The sequence below is a fragment of the Balaenoptera ricei genome, chromosome 17 (assembly GCF_028023285.1).
Source record: "Balaenoptera ricei isolate mBalRic1 chromosome 17, mBalRic1.hap2, whole genome shotgun sequence".
NCBI classification, from domain to species: Eukaryota; Metazoa; Chordata; class Mammalia; order Artiodactyla; family Balaenopteridae; genus Balaenoptera; species Balaenoptera ricei.
In genome coordinates this window covers 42,087,429-42,104,200 of record NC_082655.1, presented here as the reverse complement: position 1 = coordinate 42,104,200, position 16,772 = coordinate 42,087,429, and the positions used below count along the sequence as shown (strand labels likewise).

General features: G+C 34.6%; 1 protein-coding gene across 2 annotated transcripts in view; it reads right to left on the bottom strand.

Annotated features, from left to right (window-relative positions):
- Window positions 1-2,814: 2,814 nt before the first annotated feature.
- Window positions 2,815-16,772, bottom strand: part of VIRMA (vir like m6A methyltransferase associated) — a 59,692-nt gene continuing 45,734 nt past the window's right edge. Inside the window, exons 18-24 of one of the 2 annotated variants that reach the window (XM_059901545.1) lie at window positions 9,515-9,667; window positions 8,577-8,737; window positions 7,815-7,911; window positions 5,977-6,143; window positions 5,191-5,522; window positions 4,148-4,291; window positions 2,815-3,156 (exon numbers count right to left, since the gene is read on the bottom strand). In XM_059901545.1, coding sequence (XP_059757528.1) covers window positions 3,002-3,156; window positions 4,148-4,291; window positions 5,191-5,522; window positions 5,977-6,143; window positions 7,815-7,911; window positions 8,577-8,737; window positions 9,515-9,667 — 1,209 coding nt within the window. In that variant the 3' untranslated portion in view covers window positions 2,815-3,001. The remainder of the gene's footprint in view (window positions 3,157-4,147; window positions 4,292-5,190; window positions 5,523-5,976; window positions 6,144-7,814; window positions 7,912-8,576; window positions 8,738-9,514; window positions 9,668-16,772) is intronic. The other variant, XM_059901548.1, reaches the window with a different exon arrangement.

The following is a 16,772-nucleotide window of genomic DNA, read 5'->3' as shown; positions in this document are numbered from 1 at the left end:
TTGAGTTTGCATCCTTTTCTCTGGCTCATGAATTTACAGAATGTTTATAAGATCTTGCTCATTACTTCCCAACCTGTCCTTTGAATTTAAAAATACAAATCACATGCATATTTTTTCCATCCTAACTAGCCTTTATACAAAAACCATTTCAAAGATGTTATTTATGGTCTAACAATATAATTATAATGTCAAGTCTTTTCTTTTTTTCCTTTGGTTATTTTAAATATACACTTACTTTAAAAACTCCACAATAAAATCAGTTTGAAATGTACTAGTTGGATTAATCAAGCACTCCAAATTGTTCCGTATTCATACAATCACCTATTTACTTAAAAAAAAAACTTGTTTACATGATTGTTTTCTCTATTAGATATGAGCTTCTTGAGGGCAGAAATTGCATCTTATTCATCCTTATATTCCCAAGGCTGTACTACGGTATACGGAACACGATACTTAGAAGACTTACTCTCGTTCCTACATTCTCTGTCTCTATGTTTTTGCAATTTTTTTGCACTAAGCAATAAAACTAAACTGGACCTGGTACTGCTTCACACACCCTGATGACTACCATTGCTCTTAAATGAAGCACAGCAATATTTCAGAGCATTTTTTTCTTTGGGACTTCCCTGGTGGCGCAGGGGTTAAGAGTCCGTCTGCCAATGCAGGGGATACGGGTTCAATCCCTAGTCCGGGAAGATCCCACATGCCGCAGAGCAACTAAGCCAGTGCGCCACAACTACTGAGCCTGCGCTCTAGAGTCCACGTGCCGCAACTGCTGTAGCCCGTGTGCCTAGAGCCCATGCTCTGCAACGAGAAGCCACCGCAATGAGAAGCCCACGCACCGCAACGAAGACTAGCCCCCACTCAATGCAACTAGAGAAAGCCCGCGCACAGCAAGGAAGACCCAACACAGCCAAAAATTAAATAAATAAATAAATTAATTAATTAATAAAGCAATCATTTTTTTAAAAAAAATAGATCATTCTATTAACTCCTTGTGTTATAGATTAAATAAAGTTTTATTCGCAAAGGTATTCTGAGTTTTACATTAATCTCTAAACACCACTTAAAACTTTTCCTGAAATCTCTTGCGTAAAAAAGTTTTGCAAATAATACATATACCTATTCTACCAAAGTACTCATGAAACTGATGTTTATTTTTGAAGGTGCGTGGCCTTACATGCACATCTAAATGCATATGACAGCAACCACCCCCCAGTACCTATCTGGCTCACCTCTGAAATGACTAAAACAGACTGGTAGGTCTTTGGAACTCCATTTCCATAGAATAAATTAATCTGATCTCTAATACCATTCAACCTAAAAAGTAGCTTCTTAGCTCTCCATGATGCAAAGGAGAACTAAAGAATTAGGAGCTAGCCAACCTGGTTTTAAATCCTGTTTCTATCGCTTTTGAGTAAAGCTCCTCAACTTTCTCCATCTGTGAAGTTAGGATAATACCTCTTTTGCTGGACTGAGTGATATATGCCTGGTATTAATTTGCTTCTACATTAATAATTTATTACTTTGGCTGGCCTGAATTACTGGGTACTAACCTAACAAACAAGCAGAAATGGCTCTCTGATATTTCTGAGCTTATATTCAACCTAAAGCTTAAAAAAGAAACATATCTATATATGGCCATATATTCTTATTAAGAAATATAATTATTTAAACAATTATTTTTACATATATTGTGTCAGACATTAAGGACAAACTTCAAATTCTATCTACTGTGAAAAATGCATATTTAGAGAAAATGAGCATATTAGTTACAGGATTAGAAGGGGTTTAGGTTACCTTGGGTTTTTGAGGCCATTAGTTAAGAAAAGATTTCCGTTACCTTTCACTTAAATACCAGAATCTTTAGAACTGAGCTTTTCTTCAAGGTTTTCCTAGCAAACAAACTTTCTATTCACTCACAAACAGTTCAACAAAACAGCATTATAAAGGGATGGAATGAGACTCATATACTCCTTTGTTGTTTAAGAGAACTCTATATAGGCTCAGTGTGTTAAGATATCTCTTGGGGAAAACATGACTATTTTCTCAAAGTATAAACTTCATTTCTGCATATAAAGTACAGATTTTATTAGATGTTTCTGATTTCCAAAATAACAGTATTAGGATATGCCTCATTTTAGGCTTTAAAAAACTGCATAATAAAATAGTGTAAGTAGGTATAAAGCTAAAGCACAAAGCACGTATGTATTTCTTTCTAGCATAAAGGAGAAGAGTGTCATGTTTCTTTCTGAACAGCTAAAAGGTTCCCAAAATTGTGCACTAGGTCACCCTAGTAAATTAACACGAGTGCCATATGACATTTTAAATTTTTGAGGAGAACACATCTGTTGGACACAACACAAAATGCTAGCTCGAGGTAGTTTACATTTTCAGTATTAGATAGCATTATATTCCTTCCCATGGCAGTGTATCTTTGCAAAACTGGATTTTCAGCAGTTGAAGTAAGTACTATGCAAAAAGCATAGTGGAACAGGAATACTGGCAGTGTTCAAACTGATTCCAAGGTCTGAGAAGTTGTGCAGCAACCACCATTACTTGTTAAATTCTTATTAAGTTGTTTGGACCTAATTGCTTAATAAATGGAATCATTAGGCATTTCTTTTGGCCTAGGTGTATTGTGAAAAGACTACTGAAACAGTAAAGGGCAACATGAGCTGAGAAAGTATTGGGGACATCTGTGGTATACGCAAGAAATACACTAAAACAAAAACGTTATTTCACTGTTCATTTTCTACCTAAGAGATTTTCTAAATAGTCATGTAAGAAGGGGAAAAAATATATACAAACATACAAAGTTTCGATTTTTATTGAAATCTTGTGTTAGGTATCAAACAAAATTTGCTTTCTTCAGATAAAAATATTCTCTCAGATGTATCCAGATAACTGCTAAGTCTAAATTGGTCCTCCAATGTCTTGTTTTATTTTTACTGTCCTCATGAAATGTTCATATACACTTAGGATGTTCCCAAAAAAATTTTTATCGTGTAAAGGACCGTACATGACGACCTCTACCACTGCCTCCACTAACAAACTTTCCTCTTGAGCCTCCACTGCCGCTATTTGCACTTGCCCAGGAAGGCCCCAGTCCCCCACGACCTCTGGAAGCACGGTCACGAGGACTTGGGCGATAGCCTATAAAAGAAAAGAATATAATTTTCAGTTGCAACATCCTTTCCTTTCCCATTACATAAATACTAATCTACACCACCGAGCTCAAACCAAGACAGGGATTACTGTTTGCTCCTTTAAAACCCAAGTGCAAGTTCTGTGAATGTGCTGAAGACCACTGGGTTGTCCACTTTAAATAGGTAAATTGTCTAAACATAAGAATTACATCTCAAATAAAGCTGTTATTTTAAAAATGTCCATTTGGGACTTCCCTGGTAGTCCAATGGTTAAGAATCTGCATTTTCACTGCAGGGGCACAGGTTTGATCCCCGGTAGGGGAACTAAGATCCCGCATGGTGTGTGGTGCAGCCAAAAAAACAAAAAATTTGCATTTGAAACCAAAAGCTACATCTGACCAGAATTTTGGACTTGACATAGGAATGTTTTAGGGGGGAAAAAAAGGTTATATGCTTACATACACAAGACAATACTGTAAACAAAAACAGAATACAGTGGACCCTTGAACAACTCAAGGGTTAATCCAAGTATAATTTATAATTGGCCCTCATATCCAGAGGTTCCTCTGCAACCTCGATTTCAACCAACCATGGATCCTATTTATTGTTAAAAATATCCCCATATAAGTGGACAACCCTTGCAGTTCACACCTTCATTGTTCAAGAGTCAACTTGTATACTCTATGAAGACATCTCGGTTTACTTTGGTCAAAAAGGTACCTTAAGGAATGATTTTCCTTCTTTATTGAACTATAAAAAAACAGCACATCAACATGGAACTACTCATTATACACACAATGTTCAGAATCTAAAATTCTGAGTATTTATACAGAAGATGTACACTGGGCACTCACTCACAGAAATAAAATTAAATTGACTTTAGAATTATATGTCTACATTCTAAAATATTCTCTCCCAAAATGAGAATATATGACATTCAACAATCTGAAAAGGATTCACCTCCCTCTCTCTCAGAATTATCAAGTAAGAACGTGTACCTGTAGAACTAAGTGGTCGTAATGGTGGAAGAGGGCCCCTGTTAAAATTGCTCTGGCCGCCACGACTTTCATTGTAAGTTCCTCGGGGAGTATTCTGAGCACTCCAACTGGAGCCTCTTGTTCCCTCCCGACGACTGTAGTTTCCTAAACATAGGCAACATGATCAAAATCTACTTTTTCCACAACTTCAACTGGATTAAGGAAGATATGACATGTTTTTCTTAATTTTCAAAAGCAACGGAAGAGAAACTATGAAATTTTGTACATGGAATAAAGGTAGAGGGGCAGCATCGTATGTAGTCAGAAGCAGAGGCTCTGGAGCCAGACTGCCAGGGTTCAAATACTGGTTCTGCCACTTAAATTTTATGTGTCCTGGTCAGGTAACTGACAAGTTTTCTCTTCTATTAAGTGGGGCTACTAAAAGAACCTATCTCATGGGGTTGATAAGAGTATTACATGCAAAGTGCTTAAAACAGTTCCTAACAAAGTTGTGTGTTTATTATTAATGTAAACACCTTTTCTCTTTTGCTCCCACCCTCTTAACTCAGAAGCATGAAAACATGTCATCAATCCACTAGTAAAATATAATTTCTGTAAGTTTATATTTTAGAACTCAGATTCTAAAATCTTGAAAAATTTAAAACAGATTAAATATAACATTAGGAAGCAAGTAGATAAGAGAATCAATGGTGAACTACACAGAACAATCCTAAGGGAACTGTTGATGAATACAACTGTGAAAATAATGTATGGAGTATGCATATTATTCAGAAAGGATAAACACAATTCTCAACGTAAAAAGGAAAATAATTAGCCAATACTTCTTTTAAAATCATCACTAAATATGCAATTAATCAAAAGTTAAATTAAAAAATGATTTTTTCCTATACAATAAAGGACTTTGCAAATGGTACCATTGGCCTAGAGCCAGATTAACTCTAGTAACAGAAAAATACTTTATCTGAATTGCTTCTATTCAAATCACGTCTATTCAATATTCTAATATTAGAATAATTCATTAGAAAACATACATAATTCATTACCTTTTGAAGCAGGTGGTGTAAAAAACCTATTCTGACTGTGAAAAGCACCCCGTCCTCCCCGATTGCCTGAAAATCCACCCCGAGAAGAAATCTTCTGAGATACTTTGAGTGGCCGTTTTGGTGGGGGTATTCCATCTTGAGGGACCACTTCTTTACTTTCGGCTGCAACAAAGTCATCCACATGCATAGATGGTGGTCTGCTTGTGTTCTGTTTTCTCTGACGAAAAATATCATGGGGTCGTATACCCTGTCCAAATCCTCCTCTGCCCCTTCCTCTTGGTGGTGGCACAACATGGGCTCGTTTGGCAGGTTCAATGTATTCAGATTTTCCACTATGAAAACAAAAATACTGCATGAAAACTTTCTCCTTTACACATTTCCAGTGAAAATATAAGCCAATCTTTGCAATACTGAAAACTACATATCAATTATTTCTTATCCCAATTTTGTTAAATTTGCAAATATCTCTATGACTTTCCAGGGAAATACAACAAAACTAGCTAAGAATGGTACTCACATTTTATTGATATGACTAACAATTTTTTTAAATAATCCAGTTTGCTCTTTTTCAAACCTTCTGAACTCTCATTAAGTACAACAATATAATAAGTGTACCAGGTATGTCCTGGCCAAATTACTATCTTTTAAAAAACTCAGAACAATATTCATGACTCAAGTATTATGTCAGCTTCCTTTCTCCTTTAATAGTCATGTGTCTATGAAAACACATTAAAATAAATAAGCTTACTCGACCCCAACCAAGATCTTTATTAAAAGAAATTTTACCTTGAAGTTATAAAGGTCTCATTCTTGTGCTTCCCAAGTTTGAACCCTTTAGTAGTCTTGGTTCTTCCTGGAGATGATGGTTCCGACAAAAACGAGCGCTCTAATTCCGAGTGCAAGTCAAAGTCACTACAACATTTTTCAGAGAGCTCAATCAAGTCAACCTTTACCTGAGTCATAAAAATGAAACAAAATGAAAGATATATCTTAAATGTAACTGTTAATGTGACATTACACTTTAAATGTACTATTAATATATCATTTGATTACAGGGATTCTTATCTCCTATAAACTATATTTGAGTCTCATAATAAATAAATTATAGGTCCTTCATCGTTTCAAAAAGCAACACCATTGGTAGTTTTTAAAAAAATACCTTAGGAATTCAGCTGCTTTCACTTGGGGGTGGGGTGGGTAGCACTCCTCCTCACAGAAGGGCTATTAGTCTGGGAGACCTCTGCTGCCTGACAAGGATCTCAGCATTTCTCTACATAAAGTAACAATGAAGTATCTCCAGAACTTTTCCAAAATAATCTGAAAATAACATACTCCCCAAGCCTTGTATAGTCACTACATATTATAAAAGGATTCTGTGCCACAGATCTCCTAGTTTTATGAATTTAATGAGGTTCCAACCTAAGTCAACTTTCAGAAGAATGAAAATTATGTTTAAGTGTTATTCAAATTAATCAAACCTAAAAGACCAAAAATTTCCCTAAACCCCAAAAGGTCATAACCATCATCTCAAGACAGCTGTGATTCAACATAGTTAGAACACAAATATTTTCAACCTGTGATGCCAAATATGGTAGCCACTAATTACGAGTGCCTACTTAAATTTAAATTAATTAAATCAAAATAAAATTCAGTTCTTTAGTCATATTAGCAACATTTATTTCATTGCTCAAAAGTCACATGGGGCTAGTGGCTAACTGGACAGGGCAGATTACAGAACATTTCTCTCACTACAGTTCTAAAGAATCACTGAACAACTTACACTAAAGAAAAAAACTTGTTTAATGCAATTTTAATTCAATTGCATGTGATATTTTAAAGAAGGAAAAGGAGTCCTCAATACACCAAATACACCTTAAATGTGAAGCAAATCTTTCTTTTAGCTTTATTGTACATAATGAATACTAGCATTTTTTGGACCAGGGAATATCCAAATATATTTCTTTCTTGGAGTATCCACTCTTCTTCTGGAGTACCCTTCCTCTTGATTTACAAATAAATCTGATGTTATCAAAAAAATATATATTTTTTTAAATCAAGAAAAAACAATATATGGTACAATAAGATGTGACTGAAATCATCCTCCCTATGAGAATCATTAAACAGACTGCATTAAAATCTTTAACTATACTTTTACCTATTCAGTATTACGTTAAAGAATGTCAATTTGGATTCATACTATATTATTTTAACAAATATATTTTTTTACATTTCCCCAAATTAAGAGCAGATACCACAACAGAGCAGATTCCTCCCCTTAAACCCAAATATAGGAATTAATTATAACTTTGTGGGATACTATTCTATACCCTACAAATATAAGAAACCAAAGTGCTTCAGAGTACTTATGCAAAAATGTGATTTTCCACTCATTCTCAAATATACAGATCACTAACTAGAAAGAGGCAAAACAGGTAGCATAAAAAAACGAAGAGTCCTGGACACCATTAAGTGGGCAACTGACATAAAAATAATGCAGTACTAGTCCCGAGACAGACTTTTAACAGTCATATAATATGTAATCTATTTTAGTCCTAACAATATGCAAAGAAACAAAAAATCAGCAGAATTTTTTCCTAAATATTTAGTAATAAAATTACTTATACCAAATCCAGATCTGTATCAATCTCTTCAGCCTGAAATGGAGTGAACCACATAGATTTCAACTGATCATCCATGACATCAGCTAGCACATATGCAGTTCTAGAATAGAGAAAGTATTTTTTAAAAAGCAGAATTCCAAAATTAAATATTTTAGCTTAACTTCTAAGTAAAACATGTGAACAGCACAATTAAAAATATTACCCTCTAAAAGTATTAGTAAGATTAGCACTCAAAAAGACTCCTTTGAGAAGCTATTTAAGAATTAAGTATCCTTAAAAATCAGTAACTTGGAAATTAATCCTGTTGTGACAAATTTTGATCTTTCAATAAAATAAAACAGAGCCCTGGCTTTATTCCCAAAAAGCCAAGTTTATAACACTGTACCAATGTGTAATTTTTCTAAATTTAGAGAATAATTCCATCATACTAAATATTCATTCTGCTCTAAAAGGACAGTGCTCCAAAGATCAAGAGGCACATCCTCTAGACCAGGGATCAGTAAACTATGACCCCCATTCTGCCAGCCTGTTTTTGTACAGCCTGCAAGCTAGGCATGGTTGGCACATTTTTAAAGTTTTTTTTAAAAAAACAAAAGAAACAAGCAAAAAGCTATAGAAGTATATGCAACAGAGACTGAATGTGGCCTGCAAAGTCTAGATTTTTTATTATCTAGCCCTTAGAGAAAAATAAGTTGCTGGCCCTCTCTAGATCCCAGCCATTAAATATACAATATCTATTCAACCACAAAACATTGCTTGTTTTACCTATTGTTAAATAGATTCTGGAGAGATTCTGGAGCTGAAAGTACTGGTTCTACATCCTGGTCACCAAGAGGTAAAGGATCACCTGATGACTCCAGCATCTGCTTAAGTCCAACCACATTGTCCAACAAAGAATCCAGATTGTCATCATCTTTTGAATGCTCCTAGATACAAACAAAAGCAGAATAAGAAGGTGGAGGTAAAACCTGAACATTTATGCCCATCATCTACTGACTCTTTAGTAGAAAAGGTGGTATTATTTCACTACTAAGAAATTTGGAACACCATCAAGAAATTATCAACTTAACATTAAACATATTAAAATAAAACAAACACCAAAAACGATTGTTGTTATTTCTAAAGAGTGGTAGCAGGGGGCACCCTGCATTCAAACAATAGATAATTCAAAAAGTACTGCCTTCATGTACTCCTTAAAATTCATAATAGTATGGGGACTTCCCTGGTGGCACAGTGGTTAAGAATCCGCCTGCCAATGCAAGGAACACGGATTCAATCCCTGGTCCGGGAAGATCCCACATGCCGTGGAGCAACTAAGCCCACGTGCCACCAACTACTGAGCCCATGCGCCGCAACTACTGAAGCCCGCGTGCCTAGAGCCCGTGCTCCCCAACAAGAGAAACCACCACAATGAGAAGCCCACGCACCACAACGAAGAGTAGCCCCCGCTCGCCGCAACTAGAGAAAGCCCGCGCACAGCAACGAAGACCCAATGCAGCCAAAAATAAAACATAACAAAATTTTTTTAAAAATTCATAATAGTATGGAAGACTTCTTTCCAAATTATTAATTCAGAGTATAAATACCCAACTGAGAGTTCACTATTTTAAAAAGTCACTAAGAAAACTTGTACAAGTCAAACTGAGAAGAAAATATGTCTTGGGAATGAGCTCTTCTTATTTTGTTTTGTTTTGTTTTTTTACCAAAACAAGCTTCTCTAGTTCAAGGAACAAATTTTCTGGACTTTCTTCTTTGCTTTGTAGAAGCTGTTTTAACTCTGCAGCATTAATACTCATCGTCCGTGATGGATGAGCTCCCTCTACTTCCATGAGACCACTATCATCTCCACAACATCCCTGTAAATGTCACACACAAGTTAAATTTGAGAGCAGAGAAATTTGCAAAATGCTTCCAAACTTACTCAGATATTTAAGACTGCTGCAATCTTCCCCTCAATGTTTTGTTTTTACATCAGTATGAATGGCTAGTTTTAAGAATGCCAGCTCAAGGCTGAAACAAGTTTTCTTTGAGTTAAGACTCACAAAATAAATAGGTAAACACTTGTATTCAAATTACTGGCACCAAGATTTCTCAACAGAAATATCCAATGACAAATACACTGGCACTTGCAGGAAACTTAATACATTAATTGATACTCAAGTTAATAAAATGCCTGCTATAACAGAGAACTAATGGAAGCTGAATTTGTTTTTTTCTGGAGATAAGGCAAACAACTAAAGAAAACAGTAACTATCATATTTAAGACTATGTGCAGTCATACAGAAAGTTAACATTTTCTGCTTTAAAAAGTATGCCACATAATAAAATGAATATGGGAATGGTGAAAAAAATTCACCAGGCAAAACAAATCTCAGTTCATGACAATAAATCCATCCATATTGTCACATATGAAAGAACACTTTAGTTTCAAATCTTCAGAACACAGCCCTGTTTTAAATGGCTCAACATGAATATTGGTCCTACCAATACAGATGTAAGAGTCAGTATTTTTAAATTAACAGTAACAATTAAAATTTGTTTGTAACTCCTACCATTTGTCCTATAACTGGACACATTTTGGTGAAAACTAAATGAAAATTGTTCTTCACAGATTCCCACTCAAACTGATACTGTGCTTGAAGCACACTTGTTCCTTTCAGAAAACACTAGACTGAGCAAGTCATTTACATTGTACTAAGGAAGAGGACATACAGTTTTAATAAGAAATTCAATAAACCATTATGTCTACAAGGGTTTTAACTGCTCTGTTTGGAGGTAGCAATGAAGACTAGGTTGACGATGGTCTACTTCATGTTTTATTTTTAAAAAATTAAGTTAAATGGGTTAAAAGCAATCAAAATGCACTAACAGACTGTGAAGAGTTATCTTTAAAGGAACTGTCCCCTACATGTTGTTAAAATGTATGAATTACAGACTAAATTTATTTTATAGAAATAAGTATATTAACCAGAATACAAATTATCAAGGCATCTATCTGACTTCTTTCCTCACTCTTAGTTATTCTTACCACTTTAACCAGAGGTGGGAAGTTCAGTTTAGCTGAATCAGAAAGTATTATAATGATTATTATTTTTAAAGGTCAGGGAAAACAGAAGAAAATAATCAGTTTTTTAAAAGAGAGGGGAAAAACTATAAACTAATTAAAATATTTGGAATGATGTAAAATTTTCATCTCTCTCTACTACCTTGCTTTTTCATTATTATAAACAGAAAACAGTTTTAAACAACATAAAACGCATTTTAAATTCTAATCTACCTACTTGTTATTAAAAGTAGTCTTAGAAAATCTAAGGTCAAATTTAGCACAATTTAATGTTTTCTATATATACATTACTGTGAGAAGTAATAAAAGAATTTTTAAGGAGATTTTTTAAGCTACAAAGTTATTTCAGAAAAATGAAAATTCTATCAAATTTGTTTGTGATACCATTTCAAATCTCTTTAATCATTTGTCAAACGCTTCAACTATTAAACCATACAAGACACTGTACAATTACACTGGGAAAAAGCTAGTAAGACATGGTCTCTGACCTAAGTGACCTAACAGTCAGTGGAGTAGGAAATGGTAAATAGGCATATAAATGATCTATAAAAAGAAATCATTCAATAACATGCTGTGAAGTGTACAGAAAGAAAAGTAATATCAAAAGGCTTCACAAATTGGGATACATTAAAATAGGCACTACAAATAGGCACTATAAATAGGCACTATAAATAGGCATAGTTTGACCAGGGAGGGAGGGAGGGAGGGAGGGAGGGAGGGAGAGGGACAGGGAGAGGGAGAGGGAGGGGGCGGGGAGAGAGGGAGGGGGAGGGAGAGAGAGAGAGAGAGAGAGAGAGAGAGAACAACAAACTAAGAGAAGCATGGCCAAGGAGATACATATAGTAGATGAGACTTATGGACGATGGCTCCCAGTAAGGGAGAAGTGTTTGCAAAGGTAGCTTTTTGGCCATACAGTGAATAGTCTTGAATGCCATGCTAAAAAGTTTGGAATTTATTCTATAGATATGAAAAGGTATTGTAGGGTAGAGTGATATGATCTGATGTCTGCTTTAGGAAGTTATGAACTCACACAGAACTATTCAGAATGTACCAAAGAAGTAAATGTTTGGAAGGAAACTGGAGAGAAGGCTGATACAGTACTCTGCAAGAAAATATCAATAAACAGCTAAGAGTTATACAAAAACTGAATATAAATTCTGGAGTGGAAAAGTACAATGAATGAAACAAAAAATTCACTAGAGGGACTTCCCTGGCAGTTCAGTGGATAAGACTTTGCCTTCCAATGCAGGGGGTGTGGGTTCGATCCCTGGTTAGGGAGCTAAGATCCCACATGCCCCTTGGCCAAACAACCAAAACATAAAACAGAAGCATTATTGTAACAAATTCAATAAAGACTTGAAAACTGGTCCACGTCAAAAAAAAATCTTTTTAAAAATATACATTCATTCATTCATTCATTTATTTATTTATTTATTTGGCTGTGTCAAGATCTTTAGCTGCGGCATGCAAACTCTTAGTTGCAGCATGTGGAATCTAGTTCCCTGACTAGGGATCAGACTCTGGCCCCTGCACTGGGAGCATGGGGTCTTAGCCACTGGACCACCAAGGATGTGCCTTCCCCAAAAAAAATCTTAAAAAAAAAAAAAAAATACACTAGAGGGGCTCAACAGCAGATTTGAGCTGGCAAAAAAAAAAAAGAATCAGTGAACTTGAATAGGGTCAACTAAGATTATCCATTTTAAGGAGCAGAAAGAAAAAAGAATGAAGAACAAGCATAGCCTCAGAGACTTGTGAGGTACCATCAAGAGCACCAACACACACATAATAAAGAGTCTCAGAAGAAGAAGAAAGAAAGAGTCAGAAAAAAATATCAAAAGAAATAATGACTGAAAACTACCCAAATATGATGAAAACATTACACTTTCAAGAGGATCAACAAACTCCAAGTAGAATGAACTCAAAGAGATCCACTCTTAGACACATCATAATCAAACTGTCAAAAGCCAAAAAAAAAAAAAGAGAGAATCTTGAAAGCAGTAAGAGAGAGGTGACTCAACTAATAAAATATTAACAACTGATTTATTGTCAGAAACCACGGAAGGCAGAATGCAGTAGGAAAACATATTCAAAGTGCTGAAAGAAAAACACTATCAACAAAAAATTCTATAACTGACAAAACTATCCTTCAAAAATGAGGGAGAAATAAAGACATTCTCAATTCTTTTTTTTAAGTGAGAGAGAATCCGTCACTAGCAAACCTACTCTACAAAAAATACTAAAGGGAGTCCTGCTCGGTGACATGAAAGGACTTTAGACAGTAACCTGAACCCACATGAAGAAACAGTGTGTCAGTAAAGGCTAGGTAAAAGGCAGTATAAACGTATTTTTGTTTGTAACTCTTTTCTTCTCCTATCTGAATTAAAAGACAACAGAATAAAGCAATAATAATAAAACAGTGAAGATGGGCTCACAATGTATAAAAATGTTAATTAGTATGATAACAGCACAAGGGAAGGGAACAAAGCTATACTGTAGCAGTTTTTGTATACTACTGAAATTATGTTGGGATTAATCAGAAAGAGACTATTAAATTAAGGTGTTAAATGTAGTATCCAGGGCAACCACTAAGAAAATAACTTTTAAAAAAGGTAAAAGAGAGAAAAAGGAAATTAAAACAGCACAGTAGAAAACATCTGTTTAAAGCAAAAAAAAAAAAAAGAGATAAAGAAAAACAAAAAGATATGTAGGAAGTAAAGAGCAAAACAGCAGACATAAATCCTACCTATCAATAATTAAACATAAATGGTTTGAATATACCAATCAAAAGGGAAAAATTGGCAGAATGTAAAAAAACAAAACAAAACATGATCCAACTATGCTGTCTGTAAGACACACACTTTAAATTATAAAATACAAATAGGCTGTACGTAAAAGGGCATGAAAAAATATACCATACAAACAATAACCAAAATAAAGCTAGAGTGGCTATACCAATAATACAAAATAAATGTTTAGATGAAAGCTATTACTAGAGACAAAGAAGGACATTTTATAACAACAAAAGGGTTGATCCATCAGGAAGATATAACAATTATGAACATATATGCACCTCACAATAGAGCCCGGAGATGCATGAAACAAAAACTGACAGAAGTAAAAGGAGAAAGAGACAATTCAACAATAGTTGGAGACTTCAGTACCTCACTTTCAGCAGTGGATAGGACAACTAGACAGAAAAGCAACAAGGAAACAGAAGGCTTTAACAACTATAAACCAATACTCCTAACAGACCTGTATAGAACATTCCTCCAAATGGCAGCAGAAGACACCTTCCTCTCAACTGCACATGAAACATTCTCCAGGATAGAAAATACCCCTAGGTTGTAAAAGTAGCCTCAATAAATTTAAATGGATTGAAATCATACAAAGTATGGTCTTTGGCCACAACGGAATAAAACCAGAAGTCAATTACAGAAGGAAATTTGGGAAATTCACAATTATGTGGAAATTAAACACACTCTTAAATAATGAAGGGGCCAAAGAAGAAGAAAAATTAGAAAATATTTGGAGATGAACAAAACCAAAAACATGACATACCAAAGGCAGTGCACAGAGGGAAATTTATAGCTGTAAATACTTATATTAATAATGAAGAAAGATCTCAAATCAATAACCTAACCTTCCAAGTTAAGAAACTAGCAAAAGAAGAGTAAACTAACCCCAAAGCTAGTAAAAGGAAGGAAACAATAAAGATTAAAGCAGAAATAAATAAAATAGACTAGAAAATAGAAGAAAACCAAAGAAATCAAAATGTGGTTATTTAGAAAGATCAACAAAACTGACAAACTTTCAGCTAGACTAACAAAAGGGGAGAAAAAAGGAGAGAAGACTTAAATTATTAAAATCAAGAATGAAAAAAGTGCCATCATTAACAACCTTACAGACATAAAAAAAGTTTATAAGGAAATATTATAAACATTTGTGTACCATCAAGTTAGTCATGTAGTTGAATGAAGAGAAACAAATTCTTTAAAAGACACAAACTACTGAAACTGACTCAAGAAGATACAGAAAATCTGAACAGATTTATAAGTAAAGCTATTTAATTAGTATCAAAAACACTTTCCACAAAGAAAAGCTCAGGTGGCTTTATTGATGATTTCTACCAAATGTTTAAAGAATTAACAACAATCCTTCACAAACTTCCAAAAAATAAAAGAGGAGAGAATACTTCCTATCTCACTCTACATAGGCCAAAGATATCACAAGAAAGCTACATACCTATATCCCTATTGAATATAGACCCCAAATTCCTCAATAAAGTAAAGCAAACTGAATCTAGCAACATATCAAAAACATAGTACACAACGAACAAGTGGTATTTATTCCAGCAATACAAGGTCAGTTCAACATGTAAAAGGCAATCAATGTAAAATATAATACAGAGAAAAACAACATGATCATTTATTTCAATAGACACAGAGAAAGTATTTAACAATATCCAACATCCTTTCATGATAAAAACACTCAGTGAACTAGGAATAGAAGGGAATTTCTTTGACCTGATAAAGGATATCTATGAGTAACCATAGCTAACATCGTATTTAATGGTGAAAGATTGAAAGCCTTCCCCCTAAGATTAGGAACAAGACAAAGAGGTCAACTCTTGCTACTTTTATTCAACATGCAATGGAGGTTCTTGCTAGGACAATAAAGCAAGAAAAAGAAATAAAAGGTATCCAAATTGGAAAGGAAGAAGTTAGACTATGGCTATTTGTAGATGACATCCTTGTATTTAGAAAAGTCTAAGGAAACCACTAAAAACACTTTCAGAATAAACAAGTTCAGCAAGGTTTCAGGACACAATATCAATATATGGAAATCAATTGCATTTCTAAACACTAGCAAAGAACATTCAGAAATGAAATTAAGGAACAATTCCATTTACAACAGCATTTTTTAAATTCCCAATTTAATTAGAGGCATAAACTTAACAAAAGAGGTACAAGACTTATACATTGAAAATTACGAAACATCATAGAAATATAGACAACCTAAATAAATGGAAAGCCATGCCATGTTCATGAATATGAAAACTTAATAGTACTAAGACAGTTATATTTCCAAAATTGACCTACAGACTCAATACAATCCCTATCAAAATCCCAGCAGTCTTTTTGCAGAAATTGACATAGAGATGGAAAAGGAGATTAGTGGTTGCCAGGAGCTAGGGGAAAGAAGGAATGGAGAGTTTCTGTTAATGGGCACACAGAGCTTCTTTGTGGAGTTATGAAAACATTCTGAAATTAGATAGTGGTGATGGCTGCACAATTCTATGAGTATACTAAAAACCACCAAATTGTTTAAAAGGGTGAATTTTATGGGATGTTATGAAAATGTTATGCAAAAAGGAGCAAAAAGGAGAAACCAAGGTAACAGCAGTGAAATACAACATAAGGAATGAAGTATGAAAAGGTTTTGTGAATGAAACTGACAAGAATGAGCAGCTGCTGAAGATGGTGAACAAAAGGGGGAAAGCTAGCCAGTGTTCATGGTTTCTAACTTGAAGGTCAGAAAAGATCAATGGTATAAAAGCAGGGCACATGAAAGATGAACCAAGTTTACGGGGAAAGGTAACAAATTTGATTTTTGATATTCAGAGATTCTATCCACTAGAACGCAAGGGTAGACAGGAGAGGGAAACACAGAAGAGGGAAAAGGAATCAGGCAGGTTATTAAAAGGGGTAAGATCTACCTCATAGATAGAAATGAAGTGATACAGGGGTACATTTTCCTCTGATTAAGGAAGAACACAACAGAGCAGAAAGAACAGGGAAAGAACCTAAGGGAGAGGGAAAGAATTTAGAAATTAAACAGGGTGGCATTGATCTTCTCAATGAAGGAAGTAAGAAAAGCAAATGCATTGATGAGGGATG